Source organism: Dendropsophus ebraccatus, chromosome 8 (genome assembly GCF_027789765.1).
Source record: "Dendropsophus ebraccatus isolate aDenEbr1 chromosome 8, aDenEbr1.pat, whole genome shotgun sequence".
NCBI classification, from domain to species: Eukaryota; Metazoa; Chordata; class Amphibia; order Anura; family Hylidae; genus Dendropsophus; species Dendropsophus ebraccatus.
The window spans coordinates 63698989-63716255 of record NC_091461.1 but is presented as its reverse complement, the minus strand read 5'-3'; the positions used below and the strand labels follow the sequence as shown (position 1 = coordinate 63716255).

General features: G+C 40.9%; 1 protein-coding gene across 8 annotated transcripts in view; it reads right to left on the bottom strand.

Annotated features, from left to right (window-relative positions):
• Positions 1-17267, bottom strand: part of PSD (pleckstrin and Sec7 domain containing) — a 269935-nt gene that overhangs the window by 124489 nt on the left and 128179 nt on the right. For 5 of the 8 annotated variants that reach the window (XM_069980570.1, XM_069980574.1, XM_069980572.1 and 2 more), the window contains exons 6-7: positions 14116-14559; positions 2870-3064 (exon numbers count right to left, since the gene is read on the bottom strand). In XM_069980570.1, coding sequence (XP_069836671.1) covers positions 2870-3064; positions 14116-14559 — 639 coding nt within the window. Of the gene's footprint in view, positions 1-2869; positions 3065-6291; positions 6371-14115; positions 14560-17267 lie in introns of those variants that run through there. The other 3 variants (XM_069980577.1, XM_069980575.1, XM_069980576.1) reach the window with 3 other exon arrangements.

The window sequence follows — 17267 nt, the reverse complement described above, 5'->3', positions numbered from 1 at the left end:
GGATATTCATGTAAATCTCTGCATATTCCAGGCTGCGTAGTCAAGTGGGTGGACCTACTTAGTGATTGACAGCTATCTGTGTATAACTGTGCCTATAAAGAGAGCTCAGAATGAGCAAATGGTTACATAGATAAATGACAAGTTATCCTGAAATTTAAAAAAAAATTAAAATTAAAAATGGCGGATGTCCAGGTCAAATTGAAGCAGTATGCCTCCTCGCCTTCTAAGAGCCATAACGCTTTTATTTTCCCATCTACAGTGCTGGTTGGGGTGTCATTTTTTGCACCATGATCTCTAGTTTTTATTGGTATGATACTGGTTTAAAAGAAAAATTTTTATTTGTTTTTTATTAATTTCTTTCTGATGCATATTTCTTAAAAAAAAATAAAAAAATCCTGGTGTTTTTTTTCCTCTTTTCGTTTACGCCATTTATCGTGTGGGAACAGTATTGATATATTTTAATAGATCAGACAATTGTGCACGCTATGATATATATAATTTTTATACATATGTTTATTTTTTTACATATTTTTATTTTTATAATAGTAAAGGAGGTCATTTAAACTTTTATTGGGGTTTATTTTATAAGGGTTTTTAAAAATATTTTTAAAATGTTTTATTTTTTACACTTTTTTAATATGCAATCATTAGATTATATATACTGATCAATGCTATGCCGTTCAATCAGTTCAATCGGCAATCTGTGCCTGAGAGCAGACTTTAGGCACAGATTGGCGATCTGACAGAACGGAGGTAAGTGACAGGTGCTTATCCTTATACTTGAACACATCGATCGCTATTCATTGCAGTGTTTACGGGGTAATGACAGGCAGTTGCGTGACCTTGGCTGCCTGTCATTATGCCCATGTCTGGGGACAGCAATGTTTACTGGCCGATCCCATTGAAATGGCCCCGCACACAATAAAACCCCTTCACTGTCAGGAACGTATACTGTATAGCCATATGGCTGACGTGAAGAGGTTAAAGGTGTACTCTGGCAATTTTTTTTTTTTTTTTCAAAGCAACTGGTACCAGAAAGTGGTTCAGGGAAGAAACAGAGTGCTGCACCTCACACCTATGGATGATACTAGTGCCGCTAGGCTAAATAAAAAACACATCAGAATTTTGTGTATGAATTGATCAAGCCATACTGCCCCATGTACCTCATGCCAGTATCTGATACACATGGGTCCTTACACTAAGTCCACACCGTGCCAGTCAGTGGCCACCAACCCCGCAGGCACGCACAGCCAGGGAACGGGGGCCATGGGACGGCCCTGCGACCCCCATGCCACAGGACCAGACCCAAAAACACCACACCAGAACCCGGCCAGCACCGCCGGCGGAGAAGGTCGCCCCCAAACAGCACAAGTCTGGATAAGGTATTACACTCACCATAGCTGCAGCAAACAGAATGGGAAAAAACAGGAGGGATTAAAACCATGTGCACTAAGGTGTCTCCTGCCTCCCTTCCCTGCACGTGCACGCTTTGCGGGGTTGGCGGTCGCTGACCGACACGGTGTGGAGTTAGCGTAGGGACCCGTGTTGACCAGAGGACCTGCGCGGTGGTACACGGGGCAATATGGCTTGATCAATTCATATACAGACACTCTGGTGTTGATTTTTAATATAGGCCTAGCGGCATTAGTATCAGCCATAGATTGGAAGTGCAGCGGTTCCATTCTCTCCAGTTCGTGTTTTACAGTTCTCCCTCTCTGAACAGCTCGCACTCCTTTATAAGACCCACATGACCAAGATTAGCAGGATATGCCTGTGCTCACATGTGTGGACCCTATGTCTTCCCCATTCTGTGAGAACAGCAATGGTAAGTGTAATACCATTCCATACTTGTGTCGTTTGGGGGCAGCCTTCCCCGCCAGTGGTGCTGGCTGGGTTTTGGTGGGGCTTTTTGGGTCTGGTCCTGTGACATTGGGGTTGCAGGGCCGTTCCATGGCCTCCCTTCCCTGCATGTGCACGCTTTGCGGGGTTGGCGGTCGCTGACCGACACGGTGTGGAGTTAGCGTAGGGACCCGTGTTGACCAGAGGACCTGCGCGGTGGTACACGGGGCAATATGGCTTGATCAATTCATATACAGACACTCTGGTGTTGATTTTTAATATAGGCCTAGCGGCATTAGTATCAGCCATAGATTGGATGTGCAGCGGTTCCATTCTCTCCAGTTCGTGGTACCAGAAAGTTATACACATTTGTAAATTACTTTGAATTAAAAATCTCAAGCCTTGCAGTACTTTTCACTGCTGTGTGTTTTTCAGGAAGTGGTGTATTTTTTCCAGACTGACACAGTGTTCTCTGCTGCTGCCACCTCTGTCCATGATAGGAACTGTCCAAAGCAGGAGCTAATCCCCATAGAACACCTCTCTTGCTCTGGACAATTCCAGTCACTGGCAGATGTGGAAGCAGAAAGCACCGTGATAAGTACTGGAAGGCTTGAGATTTTTGAACAGAAGTACTTTACAAATCTGAATAGCTTTCTGGTACCAGCACAGTACCCAAAAACATCTAGTGGTGCCCTGTTTAAAAGAAACTGACATTACTGCTACTTTTAATATCTGATGTATTGCTGGCCTTAGTACAGCTATTGCTGTGTATATAAAACCAAAAAAATCTGTCACAAAGAGAAGTTTGATGGAAAAAATATGGAACCTTTTTCCTTTATAACATGTTCTTTCAATGAATTATGACAATTTGAAAATGTCATGTCATGCATGAAACCAGAAAACGTAGAAATGTGGTGGTGACTAATTGGAGTGCGACACTGATCAGAGATGAAGTCCTGAAGTTCACCACATGACAGATACTGGATAACAGGTCTTTGTTATATATAGTTCTTACAATACCCACACGTACTTCTTCCCCAGGTGCCTTGCCACATCAGCTTTCTTGAACCCATCCAGATTGTACAGCCTCTTTGCCAAACGTTTTGCAGCTTCTTGGTCTGCCTTATGCCCATTTGATAAGGTATCTGTGCTTCCTAATGCCAGCCTTTCAGTGCTGTCCATTTCTGAATCAAAATCCGATGCCATGTTGCCGAGAGGCGGTTCACTACATATTAAATAGAACAAAAGTAAACAATTATATTCCATAACATATTATCTGTGCTATGATTTATTTATTAGGCTCATGAATAAAACAGAATATTGTGAAACTAAGGGCCCTATTACACAAAAAGATTATTGTGGGAAAAATCATTATATTGTTTAAATTTTTGTTGTTTATAATCTTTTTGTGTGTATGCAGGCAACAAACAAATGACTAACGAAAATTTGTTCGTATATTGTCGATCAGATGTGAGCTGATATGAGCTGACCATAAAATTATCATTAATTGTTTGCAAATATTTCTGTGTATGTACACAACTACACATTATTCGTTCGTAATTACGATTGTTCATATACTAGAGTATACCCAAGATCGTAATTGCAATCGTAGCTAAAGATTATCGTTCTATGTATTATGGTGAACGATTTCAGGTCATTCCCAAAAGTGCTTGTTTGCATTAATTTATGGTTAATTGGAAAAAACAAAAAGACCCTAACAATGCTAGTGCTGCCCATGGCAACCAACTAGAAATCTATAATTATTTTGACCTGTCACCATATATCTGACAACTGGTCTTTCTTCTGTGCTATATTCTAAAAAGAACCAATGCCTATGGCTGTATCCATGTTTTCCCAGATTCCTTAGAGCTGCATCCAACTTCTTCAGCCACTGGTATTCAAATGCCAAACGATCGGACTGCCACTGTGCAGATTCTAGGGATGCACTGCTCACATTGATGTTCCGTCCGCTCACTGTAAGGCAGGGTGAGTGGGCTAAACATAAAAGTAAACAGAACGTAGAGCATGAACTGTTAGCGTCCTGTTCCTACATTCAGTCCTATACCCTACAGGCACTTCATGCCGACACGAAGCAGGTGCAATGACATGACATCATCATGCCTGCTCCAGGATCAGTCCCACAGGCTGAAGGATAGAAAAGACAGAAGAGCTACGTGAGTAAGATTATTTTTATTATTATTATGATTATTGGTATTGGGGGGGGGTTGGTACTATGAACGGCACAGCATTGAGGCGATTATTACTATGAGGGGCACAGCAGGGGCTACATTCTTACTATGGGGGGTCACAGCAGGATTCCATCACAACTCAGTCAAATTTTAAGCTGATTTTACCCCAAAAAACTGCTGTGTGTGACTGCAGCCTAAAACTATGTTTACATGCTGTACAAACAACGGTCGTTATTTAGTATGTTCCACGGCTGACATTGCAATATCAGCCATAGGAACATTACTTCAGCTCAATATTGAAAGATGTCCCGTTTGGGTGTGTCCTGTAATAAAATTCCATTGAAAAAAAGCATTGTTTGTGTGAACGACTGAAAGCAACGGCCATTGTTTGTGAAACAACAGCCGTTAATAATTGACAAGTTTAAATATTTTTATGGGTCCGTCAAACAACTGCCGTTGTTCACTATATTGTGTGAACAATGGACATTGTTTGTATTGATAACATTGCATTGAGGGGGGGTAGGCTCGGAAACGTCAACTTCTTATTTGTTATAAAAATCTACATAAATTAAATGTAACCTAAAATGGTGTCCAAAATTAAGCCTAAAGTAAGGTAAAAGATTTTACAAAAATGACACCTAAGCAATACGTATCATGATATTACCCTCTGCCTTTATTCTGTTATGTAACAAACCTAAAGGATTATAGCCCCTTTAACCCTTTTCCGCACAAGTACATGTGTGTTTGGGGTTGGTGTCCGTTTGTCCATCTTTAGGCAGACCAATTGCAGTGAGAATGACAAGAGGCCAGCATCTGACAGCTCCCCTGGCCCTAATCCCCACCTATGTGTTTGGAAGGAGTTTACAGCTATGAGAGAACAGCAGAATGGGCAAAGTTACAGTATGCATAAAGCTGTATCTAATAGTCGCCCCTTGACCCCTTTATTGTATCTAATAGTCCCCTTCACCCCTTTATTGTATCTAATAGTCGCCCCTTGACCCCTTTACTGTAACTAATAGTCACCCCTGACGCCTTAACTGTATTTAATAGTTGCTCCTGTCTACTGTTGCTGTAACTAATAGTATCTCCTGCCCCTTGTTGCTGTACATTATAATCTATCCTGTACAAGTACCAGTTGCTGTCCTGTCCCCATTGTCCTCCATTGCTGTATCTATAGCCACCTGTTATTGTACCTGATATTGATATCTCATTGTCATTACTGTTAGTGTACGTGATCGCCACTCCTGTTACTGAACATAATTATTGCTCCTGTTGCTATACCTGATTGTTGGTGCTGTTACTGTACATAAAATTTGAAAACCTTGCTGCTCAACTTCTAATATAAATTGTGAATTATTATCTTATTTGAGTTACACAAATTTGAGTTACACACAGAGAATTTCAAACCTCGAGAAATGCAAAGTTTACTACTAACATGAGGTATATTTTGCCACGAGAAAATCACTTGGAACATCGTTTTTGTGATTTTTACATGGATAGACGGGCACTAGCACAGGTATGGCGGTGCTGCTGTCCTTTTTAAGAACCGTGGCCCGGTTGGCGCCGGTCTATTACCGAGAAACGGCCAGGGGTGAAGCACTGGAGAGGGACCTGCGATCGTCTCTCCTTTCTATTGATTTTAATAGAGCTGTGGCACAGAAAGGAGGGCTGATTGTCAAACACACATTCACTTTAAGTGTCACATAGTTATTATAACAGTGAGAGTGAGAGAGGTCAGATTTGAAAAACATGGCCTGGTCCTTAATGCCAAAAGTGGCTGCGGAGGCAAGGGGTTAAACAGCCCATTACTAGTGCCCATACAACTGCAAGTGTGTGAGGCATAAGCTGCCTTTTCTTTGGTTAGAAGACAGATTGCATTTCAAAACCCATGTATATTAATCTCTTGCTTTTATTACTACTTCAAATAACCAAAGATAAAGGAAAAGAGGAATTGCAAGAATGTTATAACACTGTTCATTGCATATGCCAATCTGCAGATCTTCAGGGAACTTTACTGCAAATGACAGCGGTTTTATTGTGCATCCTGCTCCATAGTTTTTACAGGTGAATTGCATTCAGAATAGGAATTTTTGACCAAGCAGCAAGTACATGCCTGTGTAAATATAATCTAGATTACTAGTTCTCACACAGCAGCACACTGTTACAAGCCATGCTCACATTATACCGAACTGTAATCATTTCACTGCTAATAGAAAACACAAAAACACAGAAATAAGAACAATAAGGAAAAAGCAGAAATTACCAACCACGCATCTACCTTCTCATTACTTCCTGCTCAGCAAAGTGAAACCTTGAGATGTATTAAATGTGTTTCCAAAAAGTAAACTGTGATTAGATACACACGGCATACCCGCTTACATCAAGTTTGCTACAACCTTGTTGCTGAGGTCAATGTCTCTTCAGATAAAGTAATTATGATCATGTGATCTAGACTGATTAACATTTTGGTTGCTGGATTATAGTGTGACTAGTCTTATATGATCGGAACGATTTACACAAGTTGTCTGGAGGTTGATTTTTCCCTGGCACTCATCAATTGTGCTAGACGGTTAAATGGTGCTAAGGATGAAGGTAAGAAAATCACAGCGTTCTCAGCGTTCCATACGCTATGAAAACATAGTTTCCTTTCACAAAGGTCTTTTAAATGTGTCTAGCATTCTAGAGTAAACTTTTTATGGCATCTCACCAGGGGTGTACCTACCACTGTAGCAGCCATAGCAGCTGCTATAGGGCCCACCATATCTGGGGGCCCATCCCTTCACTGGGCCTCCCGAACTGTCATCATACTAACAAGGGAGATGCCTACCATGGGGGACACTATGTACTAGGATACTAGGGGAGCTGTCTATTTTGGGCGACATTATGTAAGTAGGGGATACAAGGTGAGATGCCTACCCCGGGGGACACTAGGGGAGAGGTCTACCATGGGGGACACTAGGGGAGATGCCTTCCATAGGGGCATTATCTACTAGGGGGATACCAGGGGAGATGCCTATCATATGATATCTACTGTGTGGAGGGCTAACAAACAGTGGGATTACCTACAGTGGGATGGGGGAGAGGAGGGGGACCAATCAAGTCTGCTATGGGGCCTAGCCCTTTCTAGTTATGACCCTGCATCTCACATTAGTATTTAAAATAATCTACTTCATGGGGATTGCAAGTTTTAAAAGGCTTCTTTGTACAATACCTATTTGACTTAAAGGTCTAAACACAAATTCTCCCCTTGCTGAAAAATTAGCTGTAGTCTGGTAGAAAGAGAGAGATTGGGGGATTTATCAAGACTGGCATATTTGATCGCCGATGTAACCTAAATCCCTGCCCCCATGTCCCATGCCTGATTAACTGAGGTGCTTGTTTTAAGCTTGAAATTACAGTTTTAAACCTTTCTTCCACATCGACTGCAACATTTAAAAATCCTCCTTAGCACAGGTCACAAGAGCCTGTGTAACCTGTTCTTACTTTATTTTTTAGGATGAACAATAAGAACAAATTATAAGATTAATTATAATTTCCCTAAGGGTACAAACCCACTTGACGTATTTGCTGCGTGAATCAGTCTTAAAAATAAGCAGGCAAAACGCAGGTTGGCTTTATACGATTGTTCTGCGTTAAAATACGCAATTGCGTATTTTTGAAGTATGAGGGTACAAACCCACACACCGTATACACAGCAGATACGCAACAAATACGCAGCAAATACGCAGCAGATTTGTTGATACAGATTTGATGCTGTGTTCAGTTATTTAGATATAATCTGCTGCGTTTTTGCTGCGTATTTGCTGCGTGTTTGCTGCGTATTTGCTGCGTATCGCAGCAGTAAATACGCTGCTTATACGGTGTGTGGGTTTATACCCTGAGGGTACAAACCCACTTGACGTACTTGCTGCGTGAATCAGTGTTAAAAATAAGCAGGCAAAACGCAGGTTGGCTTTATACAATTGTTCTGTGTTAAAATACGCAATTGCGTATTTTTGAAGCATGAAGCTACATGCGTTTTCACTGATGCTTTGCTTACAACAAGCTTCACGCTTCAAAAATACGCAATTGCGTATTTTAACGCAGAACAATTGTATAAAGCCAACCTGCGTTTTGCCTGCTTATTTTTAACACTGATTCACGCAGCAAATACGTCAAGTGGGTTTGTACCCTAAAGCTTGTTGTTAGCAAAGCATCAGTTGTTAAAATACGCAATTGCGTATTTTTGAAGCGTGAAGCTACATGCGTTTTTCGCACAGGTTGTTAACAACTGATGCTTTGCTAACAACAAGCTTCACGCTTCAAAAATACGCAATTGCGTATTTTAACGCAGAACAATCGTATAAAGCCAACCTGCGTTTTGCCTGCTTATTTTTAAGACTGATTCACGCAGCAAATACGTCAAGTGGGTTTGTACCCTTAAAGTGAATCTGTCATCTACGCAGGTATGCAAAAGAAGAGCCCGTGGAGCCTCTTCAAAGAGTCTCAAAACACAGGACTAGCCAGATATCCCTCCGGGAAGGACCCAGCCAAGGGTCTACGGGGGTGGGAGATCTGTCAGCAAGGCTCAGCTTCCAAATCACTGCCAATCAAGCTTGGATAGGGATAGGAGGGGGAGAAAGGAAGCATTACAGCTTGAAACACCTCTTAGACACTTTTGCACCAGAGAATAAAAGCATTTTACTAGGTTCTGGAAGCACAAAAAGATATATGAAAGGCACTATATGTCTCCTTGACCTGCAGCTTGACTTTAAAGCATACTGATACGAAAATCTATTTTAAGAGAAATCAATAGGAGTTGTGATCACATGCAGTTTTACAATATACTCTAAGTTTTCTATGTTTAAATCAATGTTATACATATGACAAAACTGTGGTCTATCTTTCCTCTGTGCTGATATTTGGTCTTTTCTCTGTTCAAATCAGACCAAACACAGGAAGTCTCAGTCCTTTCCGTGTTCATGCTAGGAAAGACACCTGTCCATCATGCAGGTTGTATATTAACTGAGAAAAAATAATTAATTATATTATATTATATTAAGTTTTGTTAATTACATTATTAACTATGCATGCCTTCCAGGAGACAATTTAGTCAGGATAATGTCACTGTGTGGTTACAGAAGTTTTGGTGATGTGTGACAGGAGAGCTGACCATACAATGTGATCACCCCCAGGATCCTCTGCTACTGAATGGAGACGCGCAGCAGCTGTACACATGCACAGTGAAGACTTGTCCCACTCTGTGTACACTCAGAAATGGCTGTCATTCAATAAAAAGCTATGTCTATGAGCGTGCAAAGTCTGGGACTTCTAGTGTTTGGTCTCTTTTTTTTAAGCAGAGAAAAGACCTAATATCAGCATGGAGGGGGCATGGACCACAGTTTGACAGGATGGAAGACACCTTGAAGCCAAATGGATAACCCTGATTTAAACATTTTTCTTGGCAGTGCATCTTTAAATAGGATAAACCTATAGCCATTTCATATAAAACCAGAGTGTGAGAGGTTAATATTGAGGAATTGCACATTGTATCTTAAGTAGCTCATAGAAAGTCAACTCCAGAATAAATGTCACTGTGAAGGAGTGTCGCCCCCAATTCCTGCCGGATTGTCTTCTAAATATACTAGCTGCTAACTTTAGGTTTCACAAGCCAGTGGTCAGTGTCATCCATATTTCTGATGTCCCACGTATGTGCCTCAGCTTATTACAGAGTCTGCACGTCTAAGTGTGTGGGTGTTAATGTTAGAGAATGCACACACTCATCCCAGCTGTGTCAGGATCGGGTGGCCGTGTGTGACACAAAGAACTGACGTGCTCTGACATATGCTGCGTAATGTTTCCAGCTGCTGTCATTTACATCATAATCCCACAGCTGTTCCTATGACCGCTACCAGTCTGATGTGCAGCCTCCTTATAAAATATGTACATTCATATGCCGTACACAGTCCCTTCTGACTCTCTGTAGCATCCATGTGATAAACTGTGCAAAAGCAGCAAGAAACACCTACATAACATCATATAGAAATGTTTTTTTCCTGCAGCTCACGCTATCAATTGTGCACTCTATATACTTAAAGAGATTGTTCAGGAAAAAGTCACTTTTCCCCTATCCCCATATCGGGCCGTCCCGGCTCTGTTATGAATAGAGCCATGGGTCGCGTGCGGTACCCGCGGCTCTATTTATAACAGAGCCAACAGGCCCGATACAGGGATAGGGAGAAGTGAATTTTTCCTGGACAACCTCTAAGTATATGCATCTATTCATTCCTATGGTGCCGAGGGAAAGTTCCAAGTACATCACTCTTCCAGCGTACTCTGTTCTTTTCGTCACAGATTGAATAGAGCCACGGGTCGTGTGCCGTACTCGCAGCTCTATTCATAACAGAGCCGATGGGGCCTGATACGGAGATTGGCGGGGAAAAAGAGGTCGGACCCCCCCCCCCCCTCCCGCGACAACCTACTTTTCGCATATCCTGTGGATATGGGAAAAGTGAATTTTTCCTGGACAATCTTTTTAAGGTCCTATTACATGGGCTGATGGTGAGGAGCAAGTGAGTGCTGACCTGTCCCTGCTCACTGTCTGCACTATTACACGCACTATCAGCAAAAGGGTAACAGCAGGGGGCCGTGGGAGGGACTGGCCGGACGATCTTTGGATTATCCTGGTAGACTGTAGGCAATAGTGGCAGCTGACACTCCTAGTGCACGTAGTGACAGCCAGGAGACCGTCACTAGCGGGATCATTGTCTTTTAACATGTTGAAAGACAACAATCAGCCAACAATGTAAATGTCGGATGATCGTTGTCTTTTAACATTACCTTTTACACCAAGCGATTATCGGCCATAACAGTCAATAATCGGCCACATATAATTGCTTCATATATTCCTTCATATAGTGCCCACAGCGCTGGGCAGAGAATGTTATCACTCTCATCAGTCCCTAATTAAGATCACCATCTAAATTCCAAACTGACCCATCAGTATGCTTTTGGAGTGTGTAAAGAAACCAAGTACCCAGAGGAAACTCACATAACCACAGAGAACATGCAAACTCCATGCAGAGGGGAAGTAAACCCAAGATTTCATTGCTGCAAGGCAATAGTGCAAACCACTGAGCCAGAGTGCCAATCTTTCTATTAAAGGGAATGGAACTAGAGCTGGGTTGTTTGCCAGCAGTAGTCATATTTTTCCTCTTCTCTGGCCAATCACAGCACCTATGCTATGCCATAGTGCTGGTGAAAGTGCACATGACTAAATAGGATGGCAGTGTGCTGATAATCTACACTCCACATTACTATAGATGGCATGTGAAGGGAGAAGGGGTAGCTGATGCACTTGGTTTGCCAGGTGCCATGTCAGCAGATATGAGTGAAAAAGCAGATGAGCAGCAAGGAAAGGTTACACTGAGCCCTGTACTGCTGCTGATGAAAGATGACAACACTGCAGGCTGAAAGGGGTAATTCGACAAATGTAAAAACAACAACAAAAAACAGTATATAATTTATACTTGTGCCCCCATAGCTGCGTGAATCTCAAATTCCGCCTCTCCTTCATTGATTTATGATTCACAGGAATTACATTTCCCAGCAGTCTCCTTTCTGATTGTTTTCTCAGAGAGTCCAACATGTTACATTTAGGTGTTGTGGCTATGTAAGATGTAATGTTGCACTGCATATTGTTTTTTTTTTTTGTTTGTTTTTTTTTAATCTCAATGCAAGGAGTTTCAGAAAAAAAAAAATTTCGCCAACCCTGCATGTGACAGATTGACAAATCAGTCCATATTTCCAGGGATAAGCCTGCTTGTGAAGATTAGCGCCTGTCACATACCACTGACTGACAATATGTTAGTGGATGGTTTATAGCAGGTCTGATGTTTTCCTCATAACCATGGCTCCCTCTAGTGGCAGCTTGTGGACCTTTATTTATTCAATGGAATACTGTATGTTGCCATGTCATTAGGACTAGATTGGATAAATGTCAAATAAATATAATAATAGTAACAAACATCTTAATCGGTATAAATGTTAGAGTGCGTCTATGAGCTCAATATTTAGTAGTGTATGTAGTATATAGACTCCTGATAGCATACATTTCATACCTAAAGACATATTTCAAAGAATAGTCTATTGAAAAACATGAATTTCCTATCCACTAGATGTGTGAGAAACGTTAGAGGTTCTTGGGGGTCTGACTAGCGGAAATCCCACCAATTACTTAAATATAGAACGTGTTCTCTCTATCTGCATCCACAATAAGAAGGATCATTTCTATAATGCTCTGATGGTTGACTACTGCTCCCTATAACATCTCTTTATTGTGATATGTCAGAGAGGACTAGGGACTGGATCACTAATTCAAGCAATTTGTGAAGGTCTCATTGCTTAGATCCTCACTATTCTAACACTTTGATATGTTCGGAAAATAGAAGGTGGAAATAATATCTGAGGCCAGAGGAAGCTGCAGTTAAGGCAGTATGATGTGGAGGAGACCAGGGACCAGTAACTAAGGGCCCTATTACATGGGATTATTATTGTGCAAATTATCGTTACATCGTTTGAATTTAAACGGCAATGATTTTGTGTACATGCAGGAAACGATCAAACAACCAACGAGAAATCTTTCATCGCTCGTTTAGTGCTGACACACAAATTATCGTTAATTGTTGGTTGTAATTCCACATTAGTTGACTAATCGTTCAGTGTAATTCCACATGGTTCCTTCATTTGCCAGGATCAGATGGAGCAAATGATCGTAGTAACAATCGTAACTATAACAACTATATTTCTGTATAATATGATGAACAATTTCAGTTAACGATTAACAATCTTGTTTGCAATCATTTATCGTTAATCATTAAAAATCGCTTTGTCTAATAGGACCCTAATTTGTGGGTGGCACAGTGGCTCAGGGGTTAGCACTATTTCCCTGCAGTGCTGGTGTCCTGGAATGAAATCCCACCAAGGACAATATCTGCAAGGATTTTTTATTATTTGCATTGTGCTTGTGTGGGTTTCCTCTGACACTGCAAAATATATTGATAGTTAAATTGTGAGTCCTACTAAAGACTGGGACCAACAAGAGTGATGACAGTCTCTGTACAGCCCTATGGAGTAAGTTAACATTATATGAAAACATAAGAGTTGTTGCAGATACCACCTAGTATAAATTATGGGGGCCCCTACCAGATTTTTGGGGTTCTGGAATCCAGGTAGGTACACTGTGGTTTCCTGGTTCATATTTACATTTTCCATTTCCTTTAGTATTAGTCTCTGTGGTTCCCCCTATGCTTAAAGAGAGTTGGATATGTTTTGCACTGTGCACTATTCCCTATCTTTCTTACTTTGAGTAAGATTGTGCATGTATCTTTGTACTTTACCAAACTGCATAGCACCTATGTTTTTGTATTCGTCACATGTATGCCCTCTTTTATGTATTTTTTCTGTAACATTATGAATTATGAATTAATAAAGCGTACCACATAGTTTACCTTTCTACTATTCTATATCTGCACGGCTGCAAAGTCTTAAAAAAAAGAGAAGAAAAAAGGAATGTAGATGTAGTGCAGATTATGCCTATAAACTTGCCTATATAAATTGGATTTTTTTTTTTTACCATAAAAGTTTGACAAGGGAAATTTTCTCCTTTTTTTTAATAATCTAAAAAATGTTATAAACGTTCAGTGATGTCCTGGAGAAACCATCAGTATGGCACCAGTGATGCATCTTTTTTGCATCCATTTACCATATACAGAGGTGCAGTAGAGGCCTCATGGACCTCCATGGTAACTCTTGTACAGCTCTGCATAAGACTATGGGGAAGATTTATCAAAGGGTGTAAAATTTAGACTGGTGCGAACTGCCCACAGCAACCAATCACAGCTCAGCTTTCCTTTCAGCACTGCCTAAAGCTGAGCTGTGATTGGTTGCTGTGGGTAGTTTGCACCAGTCTAAATTTTACACCCTTTGATAAATCTCCCCCTATGTGCATAAGCTTTAATATACAATAGTCCTAAATGTGAGTTTCCCCCATCAACTGAATATTGCCTAATAGGCTCCTTGTTCAAAAACGGATGATTTCCTGACATACCTGTGTACCATGGCATCAGCAATAATGAGGCTGTTCTCAGAGGGAGAGGGACTGTGCAGTTCATTGTGTGGAACTCTTGTAGCATTCATGGTTTCATCCTCTTTCTCGCTCCAGGCTGACTCGGTAGCAGAACTGGTCCCAGAGTCCAGCTCCAGGTGAGCTAAAGGTGCAAACTTGTCTTCAATAAGCTGAGCATTCCTGCAGATCTGCTTTTGGGTTTCTGAGGTCAGTGTTGGAAGGTCAAAGGTAAAGAAGCTGTTTTGATTTTGGGTGGAGGAAGAGAGAATGTCAATAGAATCAAGGCTGGAATAAGATGTACCCTTGGCTCTATGGGATTCCATGATACTCTCAAAATGTTTGCTGAATGAGTCCATGCCATCTTCTGAGAATCGATGACACAAACGGAAAGTCAAAGGAGAACGCAGAGGTGTAAGTATGATCTCCCTGAAAACATAAAATATTAGAGGGTAAGTAACAACAATTCTGTCATGCTTCCATCTGTAAAATACAAATTAGATACACAGTGTACAATATCACTTTGAGTATAAAAAAACACTAACATGTTGCTGCTTCATCATGCAGCTATTGGACAGGTGAGAATGTTTTTGCAGGTATTTGTGGAAATACAAGAAGTTAGCCTCAGGGTGCAGAATGTTTGAGCCATGTTTAACACTTCAAGGACACAGGGGATTTTGCCCTTAAATGGGTTAACCCCCTCAAGAAGTAAAAATTGACATGCTGGCTGGTCTTACTCACCAAGACCCCCTAAGTATTTTGAGCCGCTGCCATTCCTGTGTTATAAGTTTTTCTAAAAGGCGATCTATATCCAAGATGGCGCCAGCCAGGAAATACATTTCCCATTGTGTATCTTCCTGATTGGTCCTTTTGCATACTAATGCACAGTAAACACAGGACTGATTTTGCATCACTTCTACATCACTTGTATTCCAAACTAGCTGATGTAGCAGAGCTGACGCGAGCATTTTGTAGCTATGTGCTGTATAAGGGGCATCTGTTTGCTGAGGGTTGTAGTGTAGGTTTAGATATTTGCTTGCTGACTGTGAACGAAAACATTCTAGTTCCATCCAGCTAGTTCCATCCAGACTCTAAGAACATCTATAACATTTACAATATACAGAGCTGTGACACAAAGGCATATGCCTGCCTTCATTGACAGCAAGCAGAGATAGAACTATACCTTATCATATTACAGAAACCTAGGCTCAGGGACACATGTAAATCTAAGGAAGCAGCACTTTTACTAGTGAACAGGAGCATGGAAATGATGTCTCCTGGGGGTCGGGTTAGACAGCTAACCCAGCCCCCAGAGAGGAGATCACATGTCCTATGTCTACAAAGGAAGGGGGAAGAGGGAGCAGTGTGTTGTCAGAGTGGACACAGAGAAGATGAATTTAGACATCCAGAATGTTTAAATATAAGAGAAAAAAAAACAGGGAAAGGGTGAAAGGTTTTACATGAATATTAGACATAGGGTGGTATTGGGAAGAGGAATCGTTTAGAATATAGTTTTTTTTTACCCAGATAACCCCTTTAAGGACAGAGCCAATTTTCATCGTCTTCTAAGAGCCACAGCGCTTTTATTTTTCCACCTACAGGGCTGTTTGGGGTGTCATTTTTTTGCGCCACAATCTCTAGTTTCCATTTTTATATTTTTTTCTGATAATATAACAAAAATAAATAAATCAGCAATCCTTGTGTTTTTTTTCTCTTTTTGTTTACGCCGTTCACCGTGCGGAAAAACTATTATATTTTACTTGATCGGTAATTACACAAAAAATGTGTAATTACCGATTCCTACAAGATCAAAATATGTTTATTTATATTTACATGGTTTATTTGTAAAATGGTAAAGGAGGGGCGATAGGGTGATATAAACCTTTTATTGGGAAAGAGGCTTTGTGATATTTTGAAAACTCTTCTTAACAATTTTTCTTAACCACTTTGTAAGACCCCCTAGGGGACTATTACAAGCAATTATAACATTGCTTACACTGGTCAATGCTATGCCATTGCATAGTATTGATCAGTGTTATCTGGGCATGAGGCAGACCCTATGAGAAGATTGCCCATCGGAGTGCATGGAGGCAAGTATTAGACCTCTGGCAGTAAGGGAAAACAATCGAAATCCCCACAGTCATACTGCAGGGGTCCCATTCAGACAGTGACAGGAGCTCATCTCCTGTCACTGACACTTAAATGTGTCAGTGATCAGTGGCTGGTGGCCGGTCCTAATCACCCTCTATGACGCAAGCTCCGCTCCTGCAGTTAACGGCATAAATGTATGCCAAGGGTCAATAAGTGGAAGGCTTCCATTGTATACACTTATGACATATGTCGGGAAGGGGTTAAAAACATTGTTTCTTGTTTACCTTCTGAATGTATGGTAACACAGGGGCAGGGAACCTTGCCTAAAGCTTTGGCTGTCCAGGTATGATAGGAGTTGTAGTTCTGTACCAGCTGGAGGGACAAAGGTTCCCTATCCCTGCAGATAGTATTGGACTGTCAGGAATGATCAACAAAATAAGCATAAATCTAATAAGATGGTTGAAAAAGCCATAGTAAAGTGTTACATTGAAAGAACAACATTAACACAACTAACCACATCCCTGCTCGTACTGTGTCATTTGACCTCAAATTACAGGTGTCTGATCAGTATTGTACTACTACTACTATTTCCCCAAACTGCCACTAGAGGGAAACCATAGTCTGAAATTTACAGCATAATACTATGAAAAGAAGGATTTCGAGGTTGAAAATAGCAGTTTAGCAATGTCTATAAAGTAACAGTGACACTGCACAATTGCTTTAACATGGCAGTGAGTCTAGATATATGTTGACACCAATTAATTTTTTTTTGGCAAACATTTACAATTCTAATACTTTTAAGAGTGAACATGATACTTTGGTTAATAGGGAGTCAGTAACCTCCCTGCACATCTTCTCTCACTGCGAGCACTTCCATTGAGGTATAAGTACCATTTATATAGGCAATGAAGATTTCTGCACTCATTTTTGCCCTCATTCCATTGACAGACCTCTTATTAAATTGATGGCACATAATGCATCCTACTTGAAAAGATGTAGGTAAATGAAAAGATGTAGGTAAAGGTGGAATATAAATAAGGACATTG